At 37.0% G+C, this 20546-nt stretch overlaps 1 protein-coding gene across 1 annotated transcript; it reads left to right on the top strand.

The window, feature by feature from the left end:
- The first annotated feature begins 2001 nt into the window (after positions 1-2001).
- Positions 2002-13697, top strand: LOC130430629 (hemicentin-1-like). The gene is made up of 7 exons (XM_056759789.1): positions 2002-2131; positions 2209-2238; positions 2351-2542; positions 11287-11607; positions 11705-12007; positions 12346-12483; positions 13684-13697. Exons 1-7 carry the CDS (start codon positions 2002-2004, stop codon positions 13695-13697), a joined length of 1128 nt encoding a protein of 375 aa, XP_056615767.1.
- Positions 13698-20546: the final 6849 nt, after the last annotated feature.

The following is a 20546-nucleotide window of genomic DNA, read 5'->3' as shown; positions in this document are numbered from 1 at the left end:
TGACTTTTGACTACGATTGTATTTATTCCTACTATGGGAGTCAATGGGATGAGGGGGATCTGTCGGGTTATAAGCATTCTCCCAAATATATTACTCTGTGTTCATCAAAACAAAGTAATTTAAACAGACTTGGACAACTCGGATGTGAGTAAATGATGACAGAATTTTCATTTTTGGGTGAAGATTCCCTTTAAACCACCAAATATTACCCTCGGCCCGGTATGGTCGAAATCTTTGGTAAAAACGTAAGTTCTTCATCTTAAATTTAACATTTGCATGAAATTGCCTTATGGCATGTTTTATCAAGACTGATGTTCAGATGGATGGTCATGTTTTAGCTTTTTCATTTTTGAGTAAACATAGTCAGAGCTATCCTAGACGTCTGGGGCCTTTGTTGGGGCCCTTGTCATAGATAAGTTTAGATACACACAACTGTAAACTATAAGAAATAAAAATTTAAATAATTCTTTACCTAAAGTAATGCGTGGCTCTGGAACCCTGCTTCCAAAATAAAACTGTAAATGCGGTGTGTTTTTACTAACCAAAGGAGTGATTAACAAAAACAATAAATGTTAAAAATATATTACTCCAGAAAGCTAAGCATAATATGAAAACACACATATATTCTCTCTAAATGTGATGACATAATTATCGTGGGCAAACATACAGTGGATTGCAGTGTTGTGCATTATAGCTGACACCCACATGAACACTGTACACCTGGTTTTGTGACCTTAAGTCATTCCCTTTAACTGCTATTGAAGTTAGAAATGTGTATATTAAAGTGTTGTCTATGTAACTTTGGTGACGGTCCCTAACTTAAACTATCGAACGTCAAACCAATTTAAATACTGAATTTGTAAATCTGTACTTACATAATTTGGCAAACTAAATTAAGTATTAATATTAAGTATTATTCCACAAGTTATACAAATCTTGTAACTTCCTTACATTATAGTGTTTTGATTTGGTGCCCAAGGGGGACCCTTGGTGGTGCAGAGGCTATACGCAACTTGCGTCCGTAGTTATCTAAAAAATAGCTAGAAAAATATCTTTAGAATTGGAAATAGCTCCTTAGCATCAGCTGAGGGTAAAGTGAGTCATGGACCATGGCATAAAATATAATAAAGAGACAATGAAATGATCGCTAGATTGCTCTGAATAGAAATGACAAAGTGAAAAGTTAGAAGGAACTCATGAATATTAAAATTATATGCACCGCCCAGTGAAACCAAAAAAATATGTGAATGTCTATAGAAACTAAAATCTGGTCGGTGTAGTTCTGGGTCGCTGTTGTGAGAAGCAATGAGCAGTTTTATGAATTATTATCGTCATTAAATGGCTCCTTTGCGTCAATATGAAGAACACTTTTACTATAAAAAAGGTTTGTCTTTAAGACTTTTTGTTTTAGTTTTACCTGTAGAGGCTCATACAGACTATAACTTTAAACCACATTGTGACTTTACCTACAGAGTAGCTATCACTTTATTTATTTATTTAACATCTTCTACATTCATACAATAAACATAAGAGATAACCAAGCTAGAATTTACAATTTTTATAATATGTTATAATAAAGTTTTAATAAAATGAGCCATCAAAATATATTTCAGAAGTCAGTCATCATTTTGCAAATCATAACAAGCATGACAAATCTTTTTTTTGTGTGTGAAATGTTTCTTAAGTGTTCATAAACCTTATAATTTGGCACGTAAAGTCTTTATAAGTTTTTTTCTCATTCATCATCTGTTCAAAAAAGGTCAAAATTATTTTCCATATGATGAATTGTCCCAGTTTGTTCTTCAGGTGTGTTTGGTGTTGATCCAGATGGAGTGAAGTCAGTGTCAGTGATGGAGGGAGATTCTGTCACTCTACACAATTATGTTACTGACATACAGAGCTATTATCTGACATTGTGGAAGTTTGGAGACGATGGCTTTACCATAGCTCGAATCAACAGAGATAAGATCATATATAGTGATTCCAGCATTCAGAGACAGAATGGTGTTGAATGATCAGACTGGATCTCTCACCATCACAAACAGCAGAATCAAACACTCTGGACTTTATAAGATAGAGATCAGCAACAGCATCGGGACGTCATTAAAGAAATTCCATCTTACAGCATATAGTGAGTATTAAACTATATGCTAACTGACTGTAAAGTTGTGCAGACATAATTTATGTATGTGAAATTGTTTCTTGTAGATTCTCCGTTTTTGATCGAAGCTGAAAAAGGTGAATTAAAGACGGTGCGGTAACAGAGGGAGATCCTGCCTATCTGATGATGGAAGATGTTGACAGTGACAGCTGATAGTGTGGAGGTTTGGAGATGACAGTATTCTTATAGTGAAGGGTGACAGAGAAGACAATAAGACCACATTTAGTCATGATGAGATATATGGAGACAGACTGAAACTGGACAGTCAGACCGGATCTCTCACCATCACAGACGCCAGAATCACAGACTCTGGACTTTATAAAGAAAAGATCAGTGGCAGGGGGAGGACCGAATACATGAGATACATCATGAATGTTTGTGGTGAGTATTGAATCTGGATCAGTTGTCTATAAACAGCTCATGTGCTTTCATACTTTATTTAACTTTTGTTGCCAGAGAGTGTACACTAACTTTCATCTTCAATAGGTTTAGTGTTTAAGATCAGTGTGTGTTTCTCACTCCAGCATCAGGTGTGTCTTCAGGTGGTGTAGCAGGTATAGTTATTGTTGTTCTGCTGGCCTTGTCTGGAGCTGTTGGTGTTTTTGTGTTTTTCTACCGCCGCAGAATCTCTGAAATAAAAAAACAAACTAGTAAGTAGTGGTAAAGTGGTGAATTGTATTCTCTGCACAACACATCAGTTTCCTCTCACCAGTATGTGCAGAATGTGTGTATACGTGTTTATCACTGTGGTTTCATATAGAGAATCCATTTAGACTTCAAACACTGTTACAAGTCAAGGATAATCCACAGCTAGCCATACGTTATAGGGTTTTAATGCACGACGCCAAGAACCACCCGAAGCGAAGCCTTTAACGCACTGCTAGCTGTGGATTATCCCGCTTATACCATGATCATTTGTCATGTAAAATCTTTTATTGATGTTTACAGTGAGATTTAAGATCAAACAGGTCAGTTAAATCTCAAATGTAATCAAACTTACTTGGAGCTACCTGTGTGTTTTTAACTTAAAAGCTCATGAGTTTTGGCCTAAAAGAAAAACCTAATATTTGTCCGTGGTCAAATGGTCTTGTTTTTCTGTTATATTTCAACAATTTTATAATGTTTAGTTGATGCATTTGATGCGTTCTTTGAAGATTCTTAGTCATTACCCCACCCGTAACTGAAATCTGCTTCCAGAAGACATCAGACGTTCACCAACAGTAGCTACTTTTACATCCAGATTAAAAACACACTTGTTCACAACCTGAGCACTTTGCTGGTTTACATCAACTGCACTTCTATTTCTCATTTATTTTTATGCTCTTATTCTTTTTATATATACAGTCACATTTTTAATCAATTTTATTGCTGTTTTACTGTTTCTTAAAATCTAAAGTTTTTGTGGTCTTAAATCATTTGCATTTTAAAGATACGTTTTATTTCTTTCTGTCAATCATTTTATGTAAAGCACTTTGAATTGCATTTGTGTATGAAATGTGCTATATAAATAAACTTGCCTTGCCTTGCCTTGAAAGTGTATGACGGTTTTATTAAGATATAAGAAGATTGTGTAAAGCGCTCTTAACTCACAAGCAGGCAAAGTAGAATGTTGATTTATTTTCTGTTTTATGTATAAATGTAATGTCATGTTTTCTACGTAGAAAGTGTTTTCTGTGTGTTTTGCGTCCACTTAGTACTACGGAGTTGGTGTTGGTGTCGAAATTCAAGTGAGGTTGGTGTTGACGTCTTAAGTGTATTAAACTTCTGTGAAAAAACCTTGGCCTAAAGTATAACACTTCACTGTGTGGGTGGAGGCCAAGATCATCGCTTGGTAAAACCTGCAAGAGAAAGTCACCCATCTGGAAGTACAACGTTGAAAAAAATCCCAATTTGATTGATAGAAGCACCATGTGAATAAGTTTCATGTACAAGTAAGTAAGAACTTTAAGTTTGTGTCCTTAGACAATACTTTATTCTGGAAGGCCCTGAACTCATAATTGCACTACATTCATTCTGGAGACAAACTGAACATTTTTCCTTTATTAGCTGGCTTATTAAGAAACTGTTCATTTGTACATTCCACATTACATGAGTGAAGTATATTGATATTCATTTAACACAATACATAACAGTTCCAGTGTCATAATAATTTTCCGAGTGCATTAGGCTAATCAACACATTAGATCTCCAAACTACCCTTCAAGAATCAAATCATATTGTGCATCATACAGTATAGTGCATTATATGATATTCAGATATTCAATGTAAGAGCCTCAAAAAATACAGGGCTATCCCCTAATGTAAAATAACTTGATTTTTTATTGATTATGCAGTTTGATCAAAGAATCAAACTCGGAGTTTGTTATGAGTCAAGCCATAATAATTTAAAGAACAGTTTACTAGCACAATAAAAAAACATGATTTTAGAAAAATATTTAAAACGGAGTTAACCCCTTTTTGGAAGAAAACTCTTTAAATGTTCTCGTGTTACTTAGGACTGGTTTTGTGATTCAGGGTCCCAAATTATACCAAACGGTACATCTCACTTTTCACACTTCTTATCTTAGAATATATGCGGTCTGCGAGGGGATCGCTTACGGTAAATCGCTGCTCTCTTTTGCCAGGAAACTCCACCGCAAAAATAAGAGTAAATGACATGTCGCACAAGAACACTTGAAGTTACAAAAGGACGCAAGGAAGGACATGTTTTTTTAGATCTTTTCTTTCTGTACGTTTAGTTATGTTTGCAAAAAGAGGACAGTTTGTCTGATATTGTGTTCAAATAAAATTTTTGTTTGGGCAATTAAATGATGATCGCAAACATGTGTGTTGCAGGTGACCAGCACGAGATGTGTGTGAAAATGTGAAATGCTTGTTCCATGTCTAGATGCGACTGCCAGCAAACGTTCACATGTCTGTGCCATCATAGTAGCAGTAGTGGTGGTGGTGGTGTTGGTGGTTTTCTTCTTGATTGTTGTTGAAGTCAAACACTGTTGGACCACTAGACAATCTAGACAGAGATGTAAGTATTACAGCAAATACAACAAATCCTGCTCTATAAATCACCTGCTAGTTTATCAAGTTTTGTTCTGAACCCTTCTGTTAGACACTGACCCCATTCATTAACACACCCAGAGAACCGGAGAAGACGCTTCTTCACACAGAAAATCTGCCAAGATACGTGGAGTTGCAGTCTGTCTTACATTTTCGAGATATGATATCGTCACTATTACCACTTTGTGTGATGGTCTTACAAATCATTATACAAGGTAAGACAAGTTTTTGTTTGTGATTTACATACGATGCCGTTTACCTGAGTTGATCTAAGCAGCTCATTCTTAAAACTGCTGAAACTTCGTTAGCGTCCTTTTTCTATATTAATAATGGACAAAACAGAACAGTTCATCTGACATGGAGACACATTTAGAACTGCAATGGTTGTTATTTATTATGTTGTACATTTTCACGCGGTGTTATTTTCTTATTTCACTGTTAACCGAACACATCTCCTTATAGTGCCGTAAGTTTCAGTTTTGCAAAATGGTCAACGTTGACGCTATTATTTCAAGCAACGCAAGGTTTGACGAGACGCCGCCAACTTTTTAAGTCTGGGTGCGTGGTTTCAGTATCAAAATCCAACTCCGCGGATGACGAACCCTTACTTCAACCATAGTTCTAGTAGTAGAAATAGCCATGTATATTTCCTGGACGCAAGACTGCGCGGCGCACTCACGGCGAAACATTTCACGCAGCAATGCATGGCACATGTGGTTGGTGGTGTGACAATAAACGTGAGCGTTTTCCGTGCGAAATGTGAATCGTCTCTTAAAGTATTTCGCCGTATATTGTTAACTTAAGGAAGTTCATCATCTCGCTGTATTATCAACACAAGGAACCACTGTTGAGACAAAACATAACTTATTAGAAGAAAGATATACAAGGAAGACACCGTTGGGACAATTTAACAAAATAGAAACAAAAATATACAAAAAAACTAATAACAACTACGATGTAATGGGACGGTTGCTAAAATGACTATTATAATTGTAATTCCACGATTCAAGGGCTTGAAACAAAAATAAATGGTGACATAGTCCTCTTATATAATGCAGATTGGAATAAAGGGTTTATTACATACATAAATGTAAAAGGAATAAAACTGAAAAATGCTGCTTTTTCATAAACCTTACATGCAGATGAATGACAACGCTGTATGAATGATGTAGCTGCGCCATCTATCGGTAATACGTGGAACTCTCTTGAGCCCACAGTATTCTTCAGTTGAGTTAATGAAATATTGCTGATTAAAATACAATTAAAGTACTTTTAAGTACTGAAGGGATACCATAGTTTGATCATGTTTAACACCATCACAAGAAATATTTGCACAAAGTAGCAATCTATTGGATCAAACACTGTTCATAGTGAAAATCCGTTCATCATTTACTCAACCTCAGTGTTCTGCAAACACAAAATATGTTTTTAAAATGTTGCTATTGTATGGACACAAAACAAATGCAAGTGAATCGATATACCGCCATTGTTTGGTTACCAACATTAAAAATTATGGGTCAAAAAACTGTTTAGTCTCATGTGTTGTAGGTAACGATCACATCATGTTTTGAAAAAATGTTTGTTAAAATTAAATGTACTTACTCAAACCCTTTTTTGTTTTATGTCTAGGTTTACATCATACTGACCGGGTTGTCATCATAGCAGTAATTTTCATTCTAATAGTAGCAGCTGGTTTGGTCTGTTTTGTCAAGATTGTAGCAGTCAAACACTGTCGGATCAATAAAGAAGAACCGCAGGAATGTAAGTATTAAAGCAAATATGACAAATCATTGTGCTCAAGACACTAGATAGTTTCATGAGTTTAGACTCGATGAGAGCGAGACAAACAGATGAGTGTCCACTTTTTGACATTTTAAATTTACAGTTGTATCACTTGGTTTTATTTTACAGCCAATGAAGAAGAGACTCTATCTTTGAATCACTTGAACAATATGGTAAGATACTGTACTTATATTTTTAATTTAACACCATACAAACAAGAGTTGACCAGTAATGAATGACGCACTTTGTAATAATGTTTTTGAAAACTGCATTTTGTCAAATAGACTGCCGTTAAAGTAAACGGGCAACATGGTCATGAACAAAATGAGCCCTATAGTGACGTTTGTGTCTTGAATGCTTTATAGGAACATACTTACGTTAATAGTCCTTGTTCCTGTTATGAGTGGTTCTGTGTTTTCTTACAGGGAGCCAAAAGTGATATATGGTTTCTGCAGTGGCGGTTTTAGGCACGGGCGAACCGGGCAGCCGCCCGGGGCGCCAAATTTTCACGACACGTGGGGGGCGGCACAAGCACTTGAAAAAGAAAAATAATCCGCGCCGCAAAGCAGGTTTCTATTATGTATAATATAACTGTTCTGTGTGGGGAATTGGCAAATCGCCGCCCCTGCTTGCTGAGAAGCGCAGAAGCTGTGTGAAAAGTGTAAAGGGGAGGGGCTGATCCCCTGATGGACAGTTCACCTCTCCCAAATGGAGCGGACAAGGAGGGGGGCCCATTTAGTGGGCTAAAATCAGTCACACCTTGACTTTCTTCTAAATAACGCACATTTCATTCATAATTTTAAAGCACAGGCCTATTTTTCCACGTTTTTTTTCTGCATTGTGTGTGAAATGGCTAATAAAAAAAGTTAATCCAAAACGATTATGTGGAGGTGAAGTGGTTTAGTCTTGATTGTCGAGTGCCAGATAAACATGAAAGCGATGGAGAGAAAAAGGTTTAAGCCGTCAGGTGCCCAATATAAGAAAAAATCAAAGTAGAAGCGGAGAAAGGAGCAAAAGATAAAGGTATGTAACTACGTTCTCTCTGTATGATTACGGTGACGTTATCCATCATCAATGAAGGGCTAATGTTAATGGGTGGTAACGTTAACTCTTACGTTTGTTAGCCTTCTTGCTATGATGCTTATACAACAATAATTCGGTCTTAACTCAACAAACACGAGATCTAATTTCACCATAAGATTGTGCTTTGCAACAAAACTGTTACAAGTAAAGTTATTATTTATTTCCATCATTGGGGTTAATGTTGGGCCCTGTAATTAGCCAACGAAATTAACATATGTCTGGATGTGTTCAAAGGCAAACATTTGCTATAACTCTGTTGCGTGTCAAAGAATATAATTTGAGGCAGTAACCAAGGAGCTAATTGTTCCTCCCTTAGATTAGATTAATAAAGCGTCTAATGAGTCATGACAGACATTTGGCATGTAAGGGCATGTTTATTTAAATTTGCAATTCATAAGAGTTATACTGTAGCCTACTGTCTTTTGATGTCAATTTCAATTGCAAATTCATGGGCACTTCTAAAGTATTTTGGAGAATCCTCTGTCACTGGTCAGCCATCAAAAACCATCAGCCTCCTTGAATTTTATCACTTTTATGCATGATAAGGATCTATCAGAGATCTACCCCAACTTTTGGACTGCTCTCAGGATTACACTTACTCTGCCAGTCACTGTGGCTCAAGCAGAGAGGAGCTTTTCAAAAGTTGATCAAGTCATACCTGAGGTCAACCATGTCTCAAGAACAGCTCACTGGCCTTCCTATCATCAGTATCAATAACTCAATAGGGGGCAGATTTCGTATGATGACATTATTGATGATTTTGCATTAAGGAAGGCCAGAAAGGTCAGGTTTTAGTTTGTGTTTTCTGTTCTTAGTGCAATAGTGTAATAATTAGATTTGCTTTTGTTTGATGAAGGATTTGTGCTATTTAGAATATTTTTTCTATATTTTATTTGTATATTATTCTTAATATTTTAATGTTGTTGTTCTCTGGTCGTGTTACATCATGATACATATGTACATCATGTACATATGTTGCAACATTTATGTACATAGAGTATATTTAAGTTCTGATAACTTATACTGATTTGTGCAGAATTGTGTTTTTAAAATGTTCTGTTGAAGGATTTGTGCAATTGAGAAATATAAGGTTCGTCTTACACTTATATAGTTATGGTAAAACATGGCTTTTTTTCTCTCGGATGGGTGGGAGTAGATGGGGGGGCACCCAGAGCGGATCTCGCCCGGGGAGTGATTCAATGTAGAACCGCCACTGGGCGTGGCATCACTGCAGCCATCCCATTTCACCACAATCATAAAGGCCTTTAATACCATCTCTTGTCACACTATCTCTGTGCGTATACATAGAACATAGATGTTATCACGAAAGTGATTTCACACATTCTTGGGTTGAAGCGGATGATGTATAAGGGCAAAGTTTAGATAGGATCACGTGTGTGCAGAGCAGCACCTGCCACACAGGGACGGCTTTAAATGTCATCGATTGAAGGGAGTGGCCTGAAGTAATGCACTCCTTTCTCCTCTTCCAAAGTGCAGTGAAGTAAGTGTCTGTACTCATCCCTCTTTGATACTGTCAGGTGTTAGCTTTGCCAAGAGTGGAGCGACTTCAAACGGAACGTTTTCTGTCTTATTTCATTAGAACCAACGTAACTTGCAGGATATCAGGATGCCACTTATACTGCTTTGTGTATTTTCTCTATTGATTGTGGAAGGTAAGAAATTATTTGTAAAGATTTACATGAAACGACAAACGCTGTGGTTTAACTTACAGTGCTGTTTGGTTCATCAACTTGGAACCGCTGCTTTTGGTCAGTTTAGTAACGCATCGATACGCACACCGATCGCCATATGAGATAAAATTATTGGAAAAGCATATTTATATATAAACATTTTTTTTCATAAGCAGCCCCGAAGGCATACACAAACATACATGCCTATGCATTCATTCTGAATGAGCACATTGTATGTGAATATAACCACATTCTTAGTTGATGAATGAGTTTTAGAGCGCTCTGAGCTGAAAGGCGGAGGAGATGGGAAGATGGACACAAATGTGAAAGCGTGAATCTGCAGTCGTTGGGGGGTTTTAGATATGCAAACTCGGTGGGATGTTCTCTGTAAGGAAAAGAGACCTTTGTTTGCACAAAGTATCCTGAAGTCAACCTATTGGATTAAACATTGTTTAGGTGACTACAAACATCAAAAAATGTTTAAAAATGTAATTATTATGGTTTGATTTGTGTATACACACACACACACACATATATATATATATATATAATTTAATTTCTTGAATTGTTTATATATATTTAATTTCCGGAATTGTTTACAGGACCATTTTTACAAAGGACTTACAAAAGAAGTGACATTCTTCATGATTCGTGATTGATCTTGTCAGTGGTGGATAAAAGTATTTGGGTGTGGCTGGACAGGGGTTTTCCTGTGTCAAATTTAGGCGGAGGTGGTGTCATCCTGATCTTGTAAACAAACACGTGCTACCAAGTGGCTCAACCAAAGTGACTTTGACATATTAAAACTTCTAATGGATTTAGATGAAAATTACAATTATTAAGTTATACAAAACTATTAAAATATTAAGTTTTATTCAACCAAACTTTTTTTATCAAATAAAGCATTTCTTTCATTTTTAAGTACAATTACATGTATGCATTTGGCAGACACTTTTCAGCCCACAATAGTCAACTGAATCAACCAGTCTTACTAAATGAGCAAAGCTCATTCACATCTCACATTCTCTACGGTTCACTTTATAGGATTCAATGATTTTTTATATTCGCTAATTTAGCATTCCACATTTAGCATGCTACTGTTATTGTGAACACACTGACATATTATCTCTCTTCTATCAAATCTCTCAAGAATTCTTTATTGCCAGAAGACACGTAAACATTAGTTTAGATATTTGTTTTCATATCTCTAAATACTTGAAATAATTATGTTGTGACATCTTATTCTTTTCGGTAACCGGGTGTGAAAAACAATAACCAGGATGTCATGGAAACTTGAATACATTTCTCTCATTCAACTTTTTATTCATAGTTTATGTAGAAAATGAACCTCTAATTTAAAATTATATTTTCTTTTTTTTTCTTTACCAGATCTGCTTGTTTCATATTATTTGGGTTAATATCAAAACCAGTTCATTTCACATAATCACCAAATAGTCTGCAAAGATAATTTCTGCATTTTGGTGACAATGAGATATTTTTCCAAATGTTCTGCAGGCCTGTCTGGTGTTGAAGTGAAGTCTGTGTCAGTGATGGAGGGAGATCCTGTCACTCTAAACACTGATCTTACTGACGTACAGGAAGACCTTCAGATACTGTGGCTAGTTGGACCTAAAGAGATTCGCATAGCTGACATTCGTAGACAGAAACCCAATACATACATTGAAACTGGAAGATATGGAGACAAACTGAAGCTGGACAGTCAGACTGGATCTCTCACCATCACAAACATCAGAATCACAGACACTGGACTTTATAAACTAGAGATCATCAACAGCAGAGAGACGTCAGAAAAGAAATTCAATGTTACTGTCTATGGTGAGTTCAGTTTTTTTCAAGCCTTATGGATCATAGATTTTTCTTAATGAGAAATAAAACAGATTACAATTCTACTATTTTCTTTTTTGTTTTCCAGCTCGTCTGCCTGTTCCTGTCATCATCAGAAACTCTTCTCAATGTTCTTCATCATCAGAAAGATCTTCAGTGTCAAAATGTGTGTTGTTGTGTTCAGTGATGAATGTGACACATGTGAGTCTCTCCTGGTACAAAGGAAACAGTTTATTGTCCAGCATCAGTGTGTCTGATCTCAACATCAGACTCTCTCTACCTCTGGAGGTGGAATATCAGGATACAAACACATACAGATGTGTCATCAGCAATCCCATCAGAAACCACACACAACATCTACACATCAATCATGTCTGTCAGCCATGTTTAGGTATGTGAAGAGTTATAATATTAGTTATTATAATATTTATTAAGGCATGTCACTGGTGATGTTTAGGAATTGCACCACAAGCAAGAGAACTGTTGTATCAAACATCAGCTGCTGACAGCATTGTTGCAAGTGTGACGTTAATTTTTGTTTATTTAGATATTTTGCTTATCTGATCTGACCATATATGTTCCAAACACTCAGATTTTACTCAGATTTTCAAAGACTGATTTGTTTGAACCTTTAAATAAATATGGGTTAAAAAAACAGGTAACCAACACATGTTTGAAAAATGTTCAAATTAAATGTACTTTCCCAAACCTTTTATGTTTTATTTCTAGATTTACACCATATTGACCTGGTTGTCATCTTGGCGGTTATTGTTTTCATTCTGATAGCAGCAGCTGGTTTGGTCGAGTTGTTCAGGCACTGGATTGTAGTCAAACACTGTCGGATCAATAGACAAGAACGACAGGAATGTAAGTATTACAGACATTACGGAGACACATACTTTTCTCCTAGTTTTGATGTCAACTGTCCGGTTATGCTGCCTTTTGTTCATTTCCACTTCGGACGTCATGATTCTGAGCTGGTTGTGTTCGAGTGCTTGTTGCTGCCAGATTCATGCTTGGGAAAATGTTATATGGTAATTGTCATGAACCATACATCTAGTAAGTTTGCTCGCTTGAACAATATTCCGGAACTATATCATACAAACATACTTACTGCCTAACTCGACTCTGCAAGAAGGTGGAGATCTGAACCCCACCAACGAAACCAAAAAAAAATCACTGTCCATTTTGTCACATATTTAATTTACAGTTGTATTACATGTATGGTTTTATTTTACAGTCCATGAAGAAGAGGTGATATCCTTGAATGACTTGAACAATGATATGGTAAGATACTGTACTTGTATGAGTGAAACCAAATCAAAGAGTTTGTAAGAATTTTGCTGTAAAATATCCAAAAACCATTAGGCCAATGTTATATGAAATAATAAAAATATACTTAATAGAATTGTGTTACTTAACTGAACAAACAATTAAGTGAATCTAACTCAATTGTATTATGTTAAACCCATTTTAATTGGTAAAATTAAGTAGAACTACCATCGCAGCTGATCTGTTGTTCCCAGCATGCTTTGATCTGACTGCATGTAAAGTATGTAATTTCCCTTTTTGAGCAGTACTTGTGCTAATGCCTGGACAGTAACCACTAGTATAGGAGATGGTGGTCTAGTGGGTTAAACCACTGACTGGTAAATCAAAGGTTGCTGGTTCGATCCCAGCAGCCGTGTCCTTAAGCAAGACACTTTACTCCATGTTGCTTCAGGGGGATTGTCCCTGTAATAAGTGCACTGTAAGTTGCTTTGGATAAAAGCGTCTGCCAAATGAGTAAATGTAAATGTAAATGTAGTATCTTCTCACTTGACCAACTATGTTGTAAAAAAGTCTATTTTAATATGACTGTGAACTTTGACGTTTGAGGAAGACACATGTTTTTGTTCAACGTAATCGTTTTTTACTTGTTTACTTTAAATAATAATTCCTTAAACATAACACATTTTACATAAAAATATTAGCAGAAATTGTTACAAGGATTTTATTAAAGTTATTATTTTCAGTGTACATTACATTATTTTTTCTCCTTGTGACTGGTTCTGTCTTTTCTTACAGGGACCCAACAGTGATGAGTTTTCTGCACCAGCAGTTTCAAATGGAGTTTAACAGCGCCCTCCATGTTGTTTGGGATGTTTTTTTTCCAAGCAGTCCTTGCTTGTAGGACAGTGTATGTGATTCCTTCATTCCTGAAGATTTTTCGCTGAATCATTTTGATCTCTTTCATTCTGTTCAATCTGAGCTCATAAACCTCTACAGGAATAGTGGCCATGACTCACACTTCACACCCGCTATGATCTGCACTTCACGCATTCATCCATGTAGTGTATGGATCAAGCCATTCAACCTCTCACTCCCTTTTGTCTAGGTATTAAGATCACATCTTCAAAGACCATAGCAGAACTAGCTCCATGGGGTCTGGTTTTAGGGTTTAAACTCTCAAAGATAGTGTGATAACCATTTCGTTTCCCTGTAGGATGTTTACGACTCATAGACTTCAAAGCGTAAGTAATTAAGTCTGTTTCTCATCTCTAACTTACCATCTGAGGCTAACCAGAGAAACTTCTCTGAAAAATAGGAACTTATGTGATTTAAACTATCCTTTTTGTAAATCTATCTAAATGTCTAGGTTGTGTGTTGTCGCTCGTGCTATTTTATATACTCTGTATTTGTTAGATATGCAAGTTTTGATTCAGGGTTCATTTGACGTATTCATACGTTCACAGTTCAATGCCTTGCATGTTTCATATGTAACTACACATCTTTGAATTCCCTATATGATAAGCTATGTTATAAAAAACATAGCACACATCATACTATGCCCATAACTAAGTTTAGGTATTAAACGCAAACTGACCAAACTGTCAGAGCTATGCAAATGAGGTGCCATGAGAAACAAAGGATCTTTCTTAGGCCCCCTTTTCACTTTCATGGCATTGGCCCGCAGACCATCTGGGGGCAGGGCAGGTATGCATTTAAAACACCATCACCGAACCAGTTGTTAGTTTACTTTTTGGAATCGGAAGGGAAAAGAAAGAGGACGAGAAGGACACTCAAACGGACACCTCCCCTCTGGGGGGTCCGTTTAGGCCATGGAACTTTGGACTCAGAACCCAAACTCAGCGTTTCAACAGGACTGCATTCTGAAACCATTCAAGATTTCCATCAACGCGCATACAGATATTGGTCCAACAACAATATTGCAAGTATCCGTTTCGAAATATAGATTAGCTGCGTTAAGATCGTGCCTCTTTGTTAAAGATGATTTTAATGGTTTTCAGACATGTTTTACCGGCCTCGCGGCCATGCCCTCTCACTCTCTCTCTCTCTCTCTCTGCGCATCCTAGCGCATTTGTGTTTCATGTATTTGTTTGTCTTCATTTTGTTTACCATGTAGAGTAGAGTTTAATAAAAACCCATAAAGGCATTTGTGATGGGTTCTCTTTGTTCACGCTCACAAACTTGGTCACTTAAACTGTGTTTCGATCTATGCTACCTCTGCTCTTAATTCTGTTTGGTAAAGTCACGTTACTTATAGTCATGAGATAATGTTGGTGTATAAATCATTGATGCATTTGCTGGACGAATACATATAGGATTTGTATCACTATACTGCTAATCAGAATTGTAAAATATGTATGTGTAATGACGATTATTATACATATTTGCCTTTGAGCTAAACTAATTCCTTGACTGAATTTGACGTTTTAAATAACTCATTTCATATATGTTTGATCTTGATAGATCTGGTGGAGAATCTTATTTGATGAGTAAACTCATCCGTAATTTAACAAGCAGCTAAAAACGCTACATCCATCCCCCGTGAAACCCCCCCTCCTGCCTCCCCCACCATCCTACCTGCAAATTCAAAAATAGTTAACGACTACAGACCTGCCGCTCTCACGTGACTAGTTATGAAGTTATTTAAAAGACTGGTCCTGGCCTACCTGAAGGACATCAATGGATCCTTGATGGATCCTCTTCAGTTTGCCTACAGAGCAAACAGGTCTGTTGATGATGCAGTCAACATAGGGCTGCATTATGCTCTACAACACCTTGACAGGCCTGGGAATTACACAAGGATCTTTGTGGACTTCACTTTGGCCTTTAATACCCTCATGCCTGACATTCTCTCAGACAAACTGACCCAGCTCTCGGTGCCCACCCCAATCTGTCAATGGATCACTAACTTCCTAACAGAAGGGCACCAACTAGTGAAGCTGGGTAAACTCGCATGCAGGACTCTCACAATCAGCACTGGTGCCCCTCAGGGATGCGTGCTCTCCCCACTGCTCTTCTCCCTGTATACAAACGATTGCGCTGCAATCCAATCCTGGTGGCCAATCTGTCTGTAAATGCCTTTGACATGATGGTAAAATGATACACTGTGATGGCTTCATCTGTCCAGCAATATAATCTTTGATTTGCAAATATGTCATTACAAAAATCTAAGAAATATTTCTGTATTGCAAACGTCTGTCGTGGTGATCAAGTGCGTTGTTCTGTCTAATAAAGGAAAAACAGTCATGTTAAACAGTTGTGAAGAAATAACTTTTTTGTATTCATATTATTTACAGTTGAGCATGCTGTGTGATCTTCTTTAAAATCAGAGATCCAGTATTCAAATTTTACGTGAATGCGTAATTGTTTTCCACAATTTAAGTGACAAACATATAACTTTGAATACTGTTTATACTAACGGCCAGTGTGCTCCAAATCATTTGAATATTCAGATGCATGATCACATGAGCACAGACACAATAGTTCACACTACAGACTTTCCGACTGAAGATACATAAACACTAAACAGAAGAAATAACAGAAAGAATGTTACCGTAGTCAAATGTCTCCTTAACACGTGGTGTATAGAAGGCATCACTTGTATAGAAGATCTGTGCATATATTTCAGTGATACGAGTCCCTTGAGGTCCAAACAGCCACAGTATCTTATCTCTCAGTAGTTCAGTAAGATCCGTGTGTAGATTAAGAGAATATCCCTCCATCACTGACACTGACTTCATCTGAATCAGCACCAAACATGCCTGAAACAACATAACTATAAATAAAACATTACTGAATAAATCCTTGTTTCCCTTCTTTCCTGAGAATCTTGAAAACATGCTAAATTCCTCATGTTTTGTATGTTTAAAAAAAATCTTGTTTAGAGGTTTCTTGGATCCCTGCCAGTTTCTTCCAGGGACTTGCAAGTCATGCATAGTTGGAAAAAAAGACAAGTGTGTCTGTGGTAGAAAACTTGGGAACATCAATTTTGTGTTTTCTTGTAACACTTGTGTCGTCCCTTTCATTTATTTCACACAAAATCAGCACATAATGTGTCAAATACCATAACACAAACGATGTGTTAATATTAAAACATCATTTTTAGGAGTGTATATATATACTACAGTTTATTATAAACACTAACATACTGAAGTATTATATCTCAAGCCAACTACTCATATTATTCTCACGTATTTCTTCAATTTCTAAAAGTATAAACAATCGATTATTGACAAAAACAAGTAGCAAACTACAGAAACTTTGGTTTGTTGTTCACTGCAGTAGATCTTATTTGGAGCTTCAAAAAGTTTAAGCATTCCTGTAGCCATCACAAATGAGATAAACACCTTCCATGGCAATACTTTTGAGAAACGACATTCATTGGCTTTTATAAAACCCACAGCGTCTTGTGTGCACATTGTAAAATACATGTTACAATTTTTAGTTTCCATATAAAGTAGGAGAGACAGTCCAGAAATGTTCATACACAACTTACCCAACATTCAGCTATATATGGACTGTATAAAATAGAGCTGCATTTCAATGGAAAAGACAAACAACAGGAGTCAAACATGTTAAAAAGTAACTGTGGCAATGGGGGTGGGGTTCAGCACGCTCTGTGCCGAGAGGGAGAGACGGGAGAAGAACGAGAAGCAGGTGTTTTCCACATGCCGTTGATCTGCTTACTCACCTTCTCTCCCTCGTCTCTCCCTCCCGGCGCAGACCGTGCTCATCCACGCCCCCCTTGCCACAGTGACATTGCATGATTAAATGTTCAGATGACTGATCACATTACTCCTGGCACAAGAGTCACACTAGAGCATATGGTTGTCTAAAGCCATGCGTAAAAAGTCTAAAGTAACAAAGAGCAAAGAGCAAGACCTTTACTGTAGTGACCTTTATATTGTTTAATTTACTTTGCACAGTGACGAATAATCATCATACCTGTGAGAATCATATGGGTGACATAAAGAAGGTATACAGATATGACTCACATTTTATTTTTCTTGTGCAATAATATTTTGGTTTGGGCCCGGGATGTGGAAATACAGTGAACGAAGTATGAGCTTTTATACTGATGATAACAGCAGGCAGAACACTCCACAAATTTCATATTCACTTGTCCGTACTGAACTGCAGCAGTTCATTTGTTACTCAGGTAAGTGCCTCTCAATGTCAGGTCCCTTTGTGTTTATGGGGAAAAGGGGGTGTAGCGTTTATAGAAAAGAAGGGATGGGTGTGAAAAGGGCCGATACATGGGTACTCTGTCTTCTGTCCCAGCACTCACAACAAAAGCAATGGGTTTCTCAAAATTCATTTTAAGGTGTCAAAGAAATTCATAACTATAACTGACTGAATGTAAAAGTAACTAATTGAAGATAACAGCAGAAGAATTTAACAGCAGACATTCAGAAGCATCATGCTTCAGAAGGGGGGCTGCTTCAGATAGGTAAAACACAACTTGGATAAAGTAGCTAATGTTCCTTATACAGTTGACAGCAATACATACTAATTATTGAAATCAATGCAATATGTAAACAATACTTCATCTGTATGATTTTATTTATAATGTTTTATGATGTATACAAAAACAAGAACATCATTGCATGGGTTTGGCTCAGATCATTCAGTTGAGCAAACATATTGATGAGTTTGTAGCCATGGTTTGCTTTTGTAGAGCTGAACAGATATTACACATTCATACTGAAACCAGAAGGTGTGAAACATGGAGCCCTACATATCATATGAGAGAGAATGCGCTGCAAAATCATATAAGGCAAAATAAGGCATTTGATGAGATGAGTGCCATCTCCCATTACAAAAATACATCAAAAATACGTTTAACATATTATTCATTGTCACAAATTTATACATAATTTAATGTCACATGGAAAAATGATGGCAACTTATTGATATTAAAGCCCCCTAACCTTACCCTAAACTTTATAATAAAAATACATTTTAAGACTTAAATCAGTTTTATTAAATACAAACGCGAGAGCAGACGTTTGGCGTGCTGTCACGCCATACAGACTTTACAAATTACACCTTACGCCACTGCAGTCATTGGGTCTTATTCACTAAGCATGCGTGCGCACAAATTTGTGCGTGAAACCCTCTATTGAATGACCTTGGTTGTATAGGTCTGTCTACCTGCTGGACAAAGCTATTACAGTTATTTTTGGCCGTGCAATTCCCTTTTCCACCAGTAGGGGTAAAAAGAAATGTTGTGAAAGACAGTTGAACAGTTGAAAGCACACGTACGCAAAAATCCCCAGTCTCTTCCTTTCCTTCCCTTCCCTTATCTCTCTCTCTCTCTCTCTCTCTCTCTCTGCGCATGCGTGAGCGTCTGTTGCGCGAGTGCGAGGTGCGTGTGGTGAGTGTGAGCGGTTGTTTTGCCCGCTGTGGCAATAACTCTATTTTCTCTTTCTTTTCTTTTCTATTTATTATTCTTTATTCGTTGAGGGTTAGGGTTAACATCTGTGGTGTATTGAGTGGTGAAACAGGGTTAGCCTGAAGGGTTCTCGGGCATCGCCTGGGAATCATGGTAGCCCAACACACAAGCGCTAAGGTTAGTTTCGATTCTCTCACACGGCGCCACGGAGTGAAAGTGGTGTCCGCGGTGAATGTGGAGGTTTGCATTCTGGCCGTTGGGGATAGTCCGTACGGCATCTAGAATGAGCGGCGCTATTGTTTTGTTGAGAAAGCCAATGAAGTTGTGGAAAGAGGAGTAGTAATTAGCGGTTTGTTTACCCCAATGCTTCCCCTTTCCACCCCTGCGAAGAAAGTCACATTGTCCAATGTTCCACCGTTTATTAAAGATGAAATGTTAATTAAAGAATTGTCACGTTTTGGAAAAGTAGTCAGTCCTTTGAAAAAAATCGGTCTCGGTAGTAAGTCAGACTTACTTAAACATGTAGTACCTTTCAGGAGATTTATTTATATGATCCTGAAAGATAACAGAAGTGAGCTTAACCTGAATCTAAAGATTAAAGTTGATGACTTTGATTACACTGTTTATGTAAGTACTGATGTGATGAAGTGCTTTGGCTGTGGTAAAATGGGGCATCTTGTGCGTTCTTGTCCAGATAAAAATGGTACGAACGTACAAGACACCTTAATTGAAAATGTTTTGCAAGTGAAAGAATGTAAACTTCTTATGTCCCCTTGTCTAAAAATATTCTACGGTTGAAGAGTCTAGTCGACGGAACAAACAGAGTTTCTGGATCCAGGAGACAAAGTTTGACACAGACACGAGTGCTTGTTCAATCAGAGTCCAAAGTTTATTATTTTAGGACTAATACTTATAAGTTTGCATCAGGAGGCGTCATATAAAACCACCAAAACAGTGGAAAATCACCAGACTTTCTGTTTAGTCTTTCCTCCTGAACAATCAGATATGATTACATATTCAATATTACAATAACAAAACAATTGTCCATAGGCATCATTAGGAACCTTGATATGGAGAACAACAGATGCTTATATCAACATAAGACAGCATAAGATCCGATACAACTTTCAACGAGGTTAAACAACATGAAAGTAAGAAGCAAATATTATGAATAGAAGTGAATAATAAGAATACATATGATGAATATTGGAATAAACACAGATGCAGTATTTGTGGAGGACAGGAC

This window comes from Triplophysa dalaica, chromosome 10 (assembly GCF_015846415.1).
Source record: "Triplophysa dalaica isolate WHDGS20190420 chromosome 10, ASM1584641v1, whole genome shotgun sequence".
Classification (NCBI taxonomy): domain Eukaryota; kingdom Metazoa; phylum Chordata; class Actinopteri; order Cypriniformes; family Nemacheilidae; genus Triplophysa; species Triplophysa dalaica.
This window is presented reverse-complemented; position numbering and strand designations above follow the sequence as displayed.

Bases quoted from the DNA above. Each gene is read 5' to 3' on its own strand.
- LOC130430629 (XM_056759789.1), top strand. From the start codon at position 2,002: ATGGTGTTGAATGATCAGACTGGATCTCTCACCATCACAAACAGCAGA. The intron at 2,239-2,350 runs GTGAATTAAAGA...GTATTCTTATAG, and splicing joins TTTGATCGAAGCTGAAAAAG to TGAAGGGTGACAGAGAAGAC. The intron at 12,008-12,345 runs GTATGTGAAGAG...TTTTATTTCTAG, and splicing joins TGTCTGTCAGCCATGTTTAG to ATTTACACCATATTGACCTG.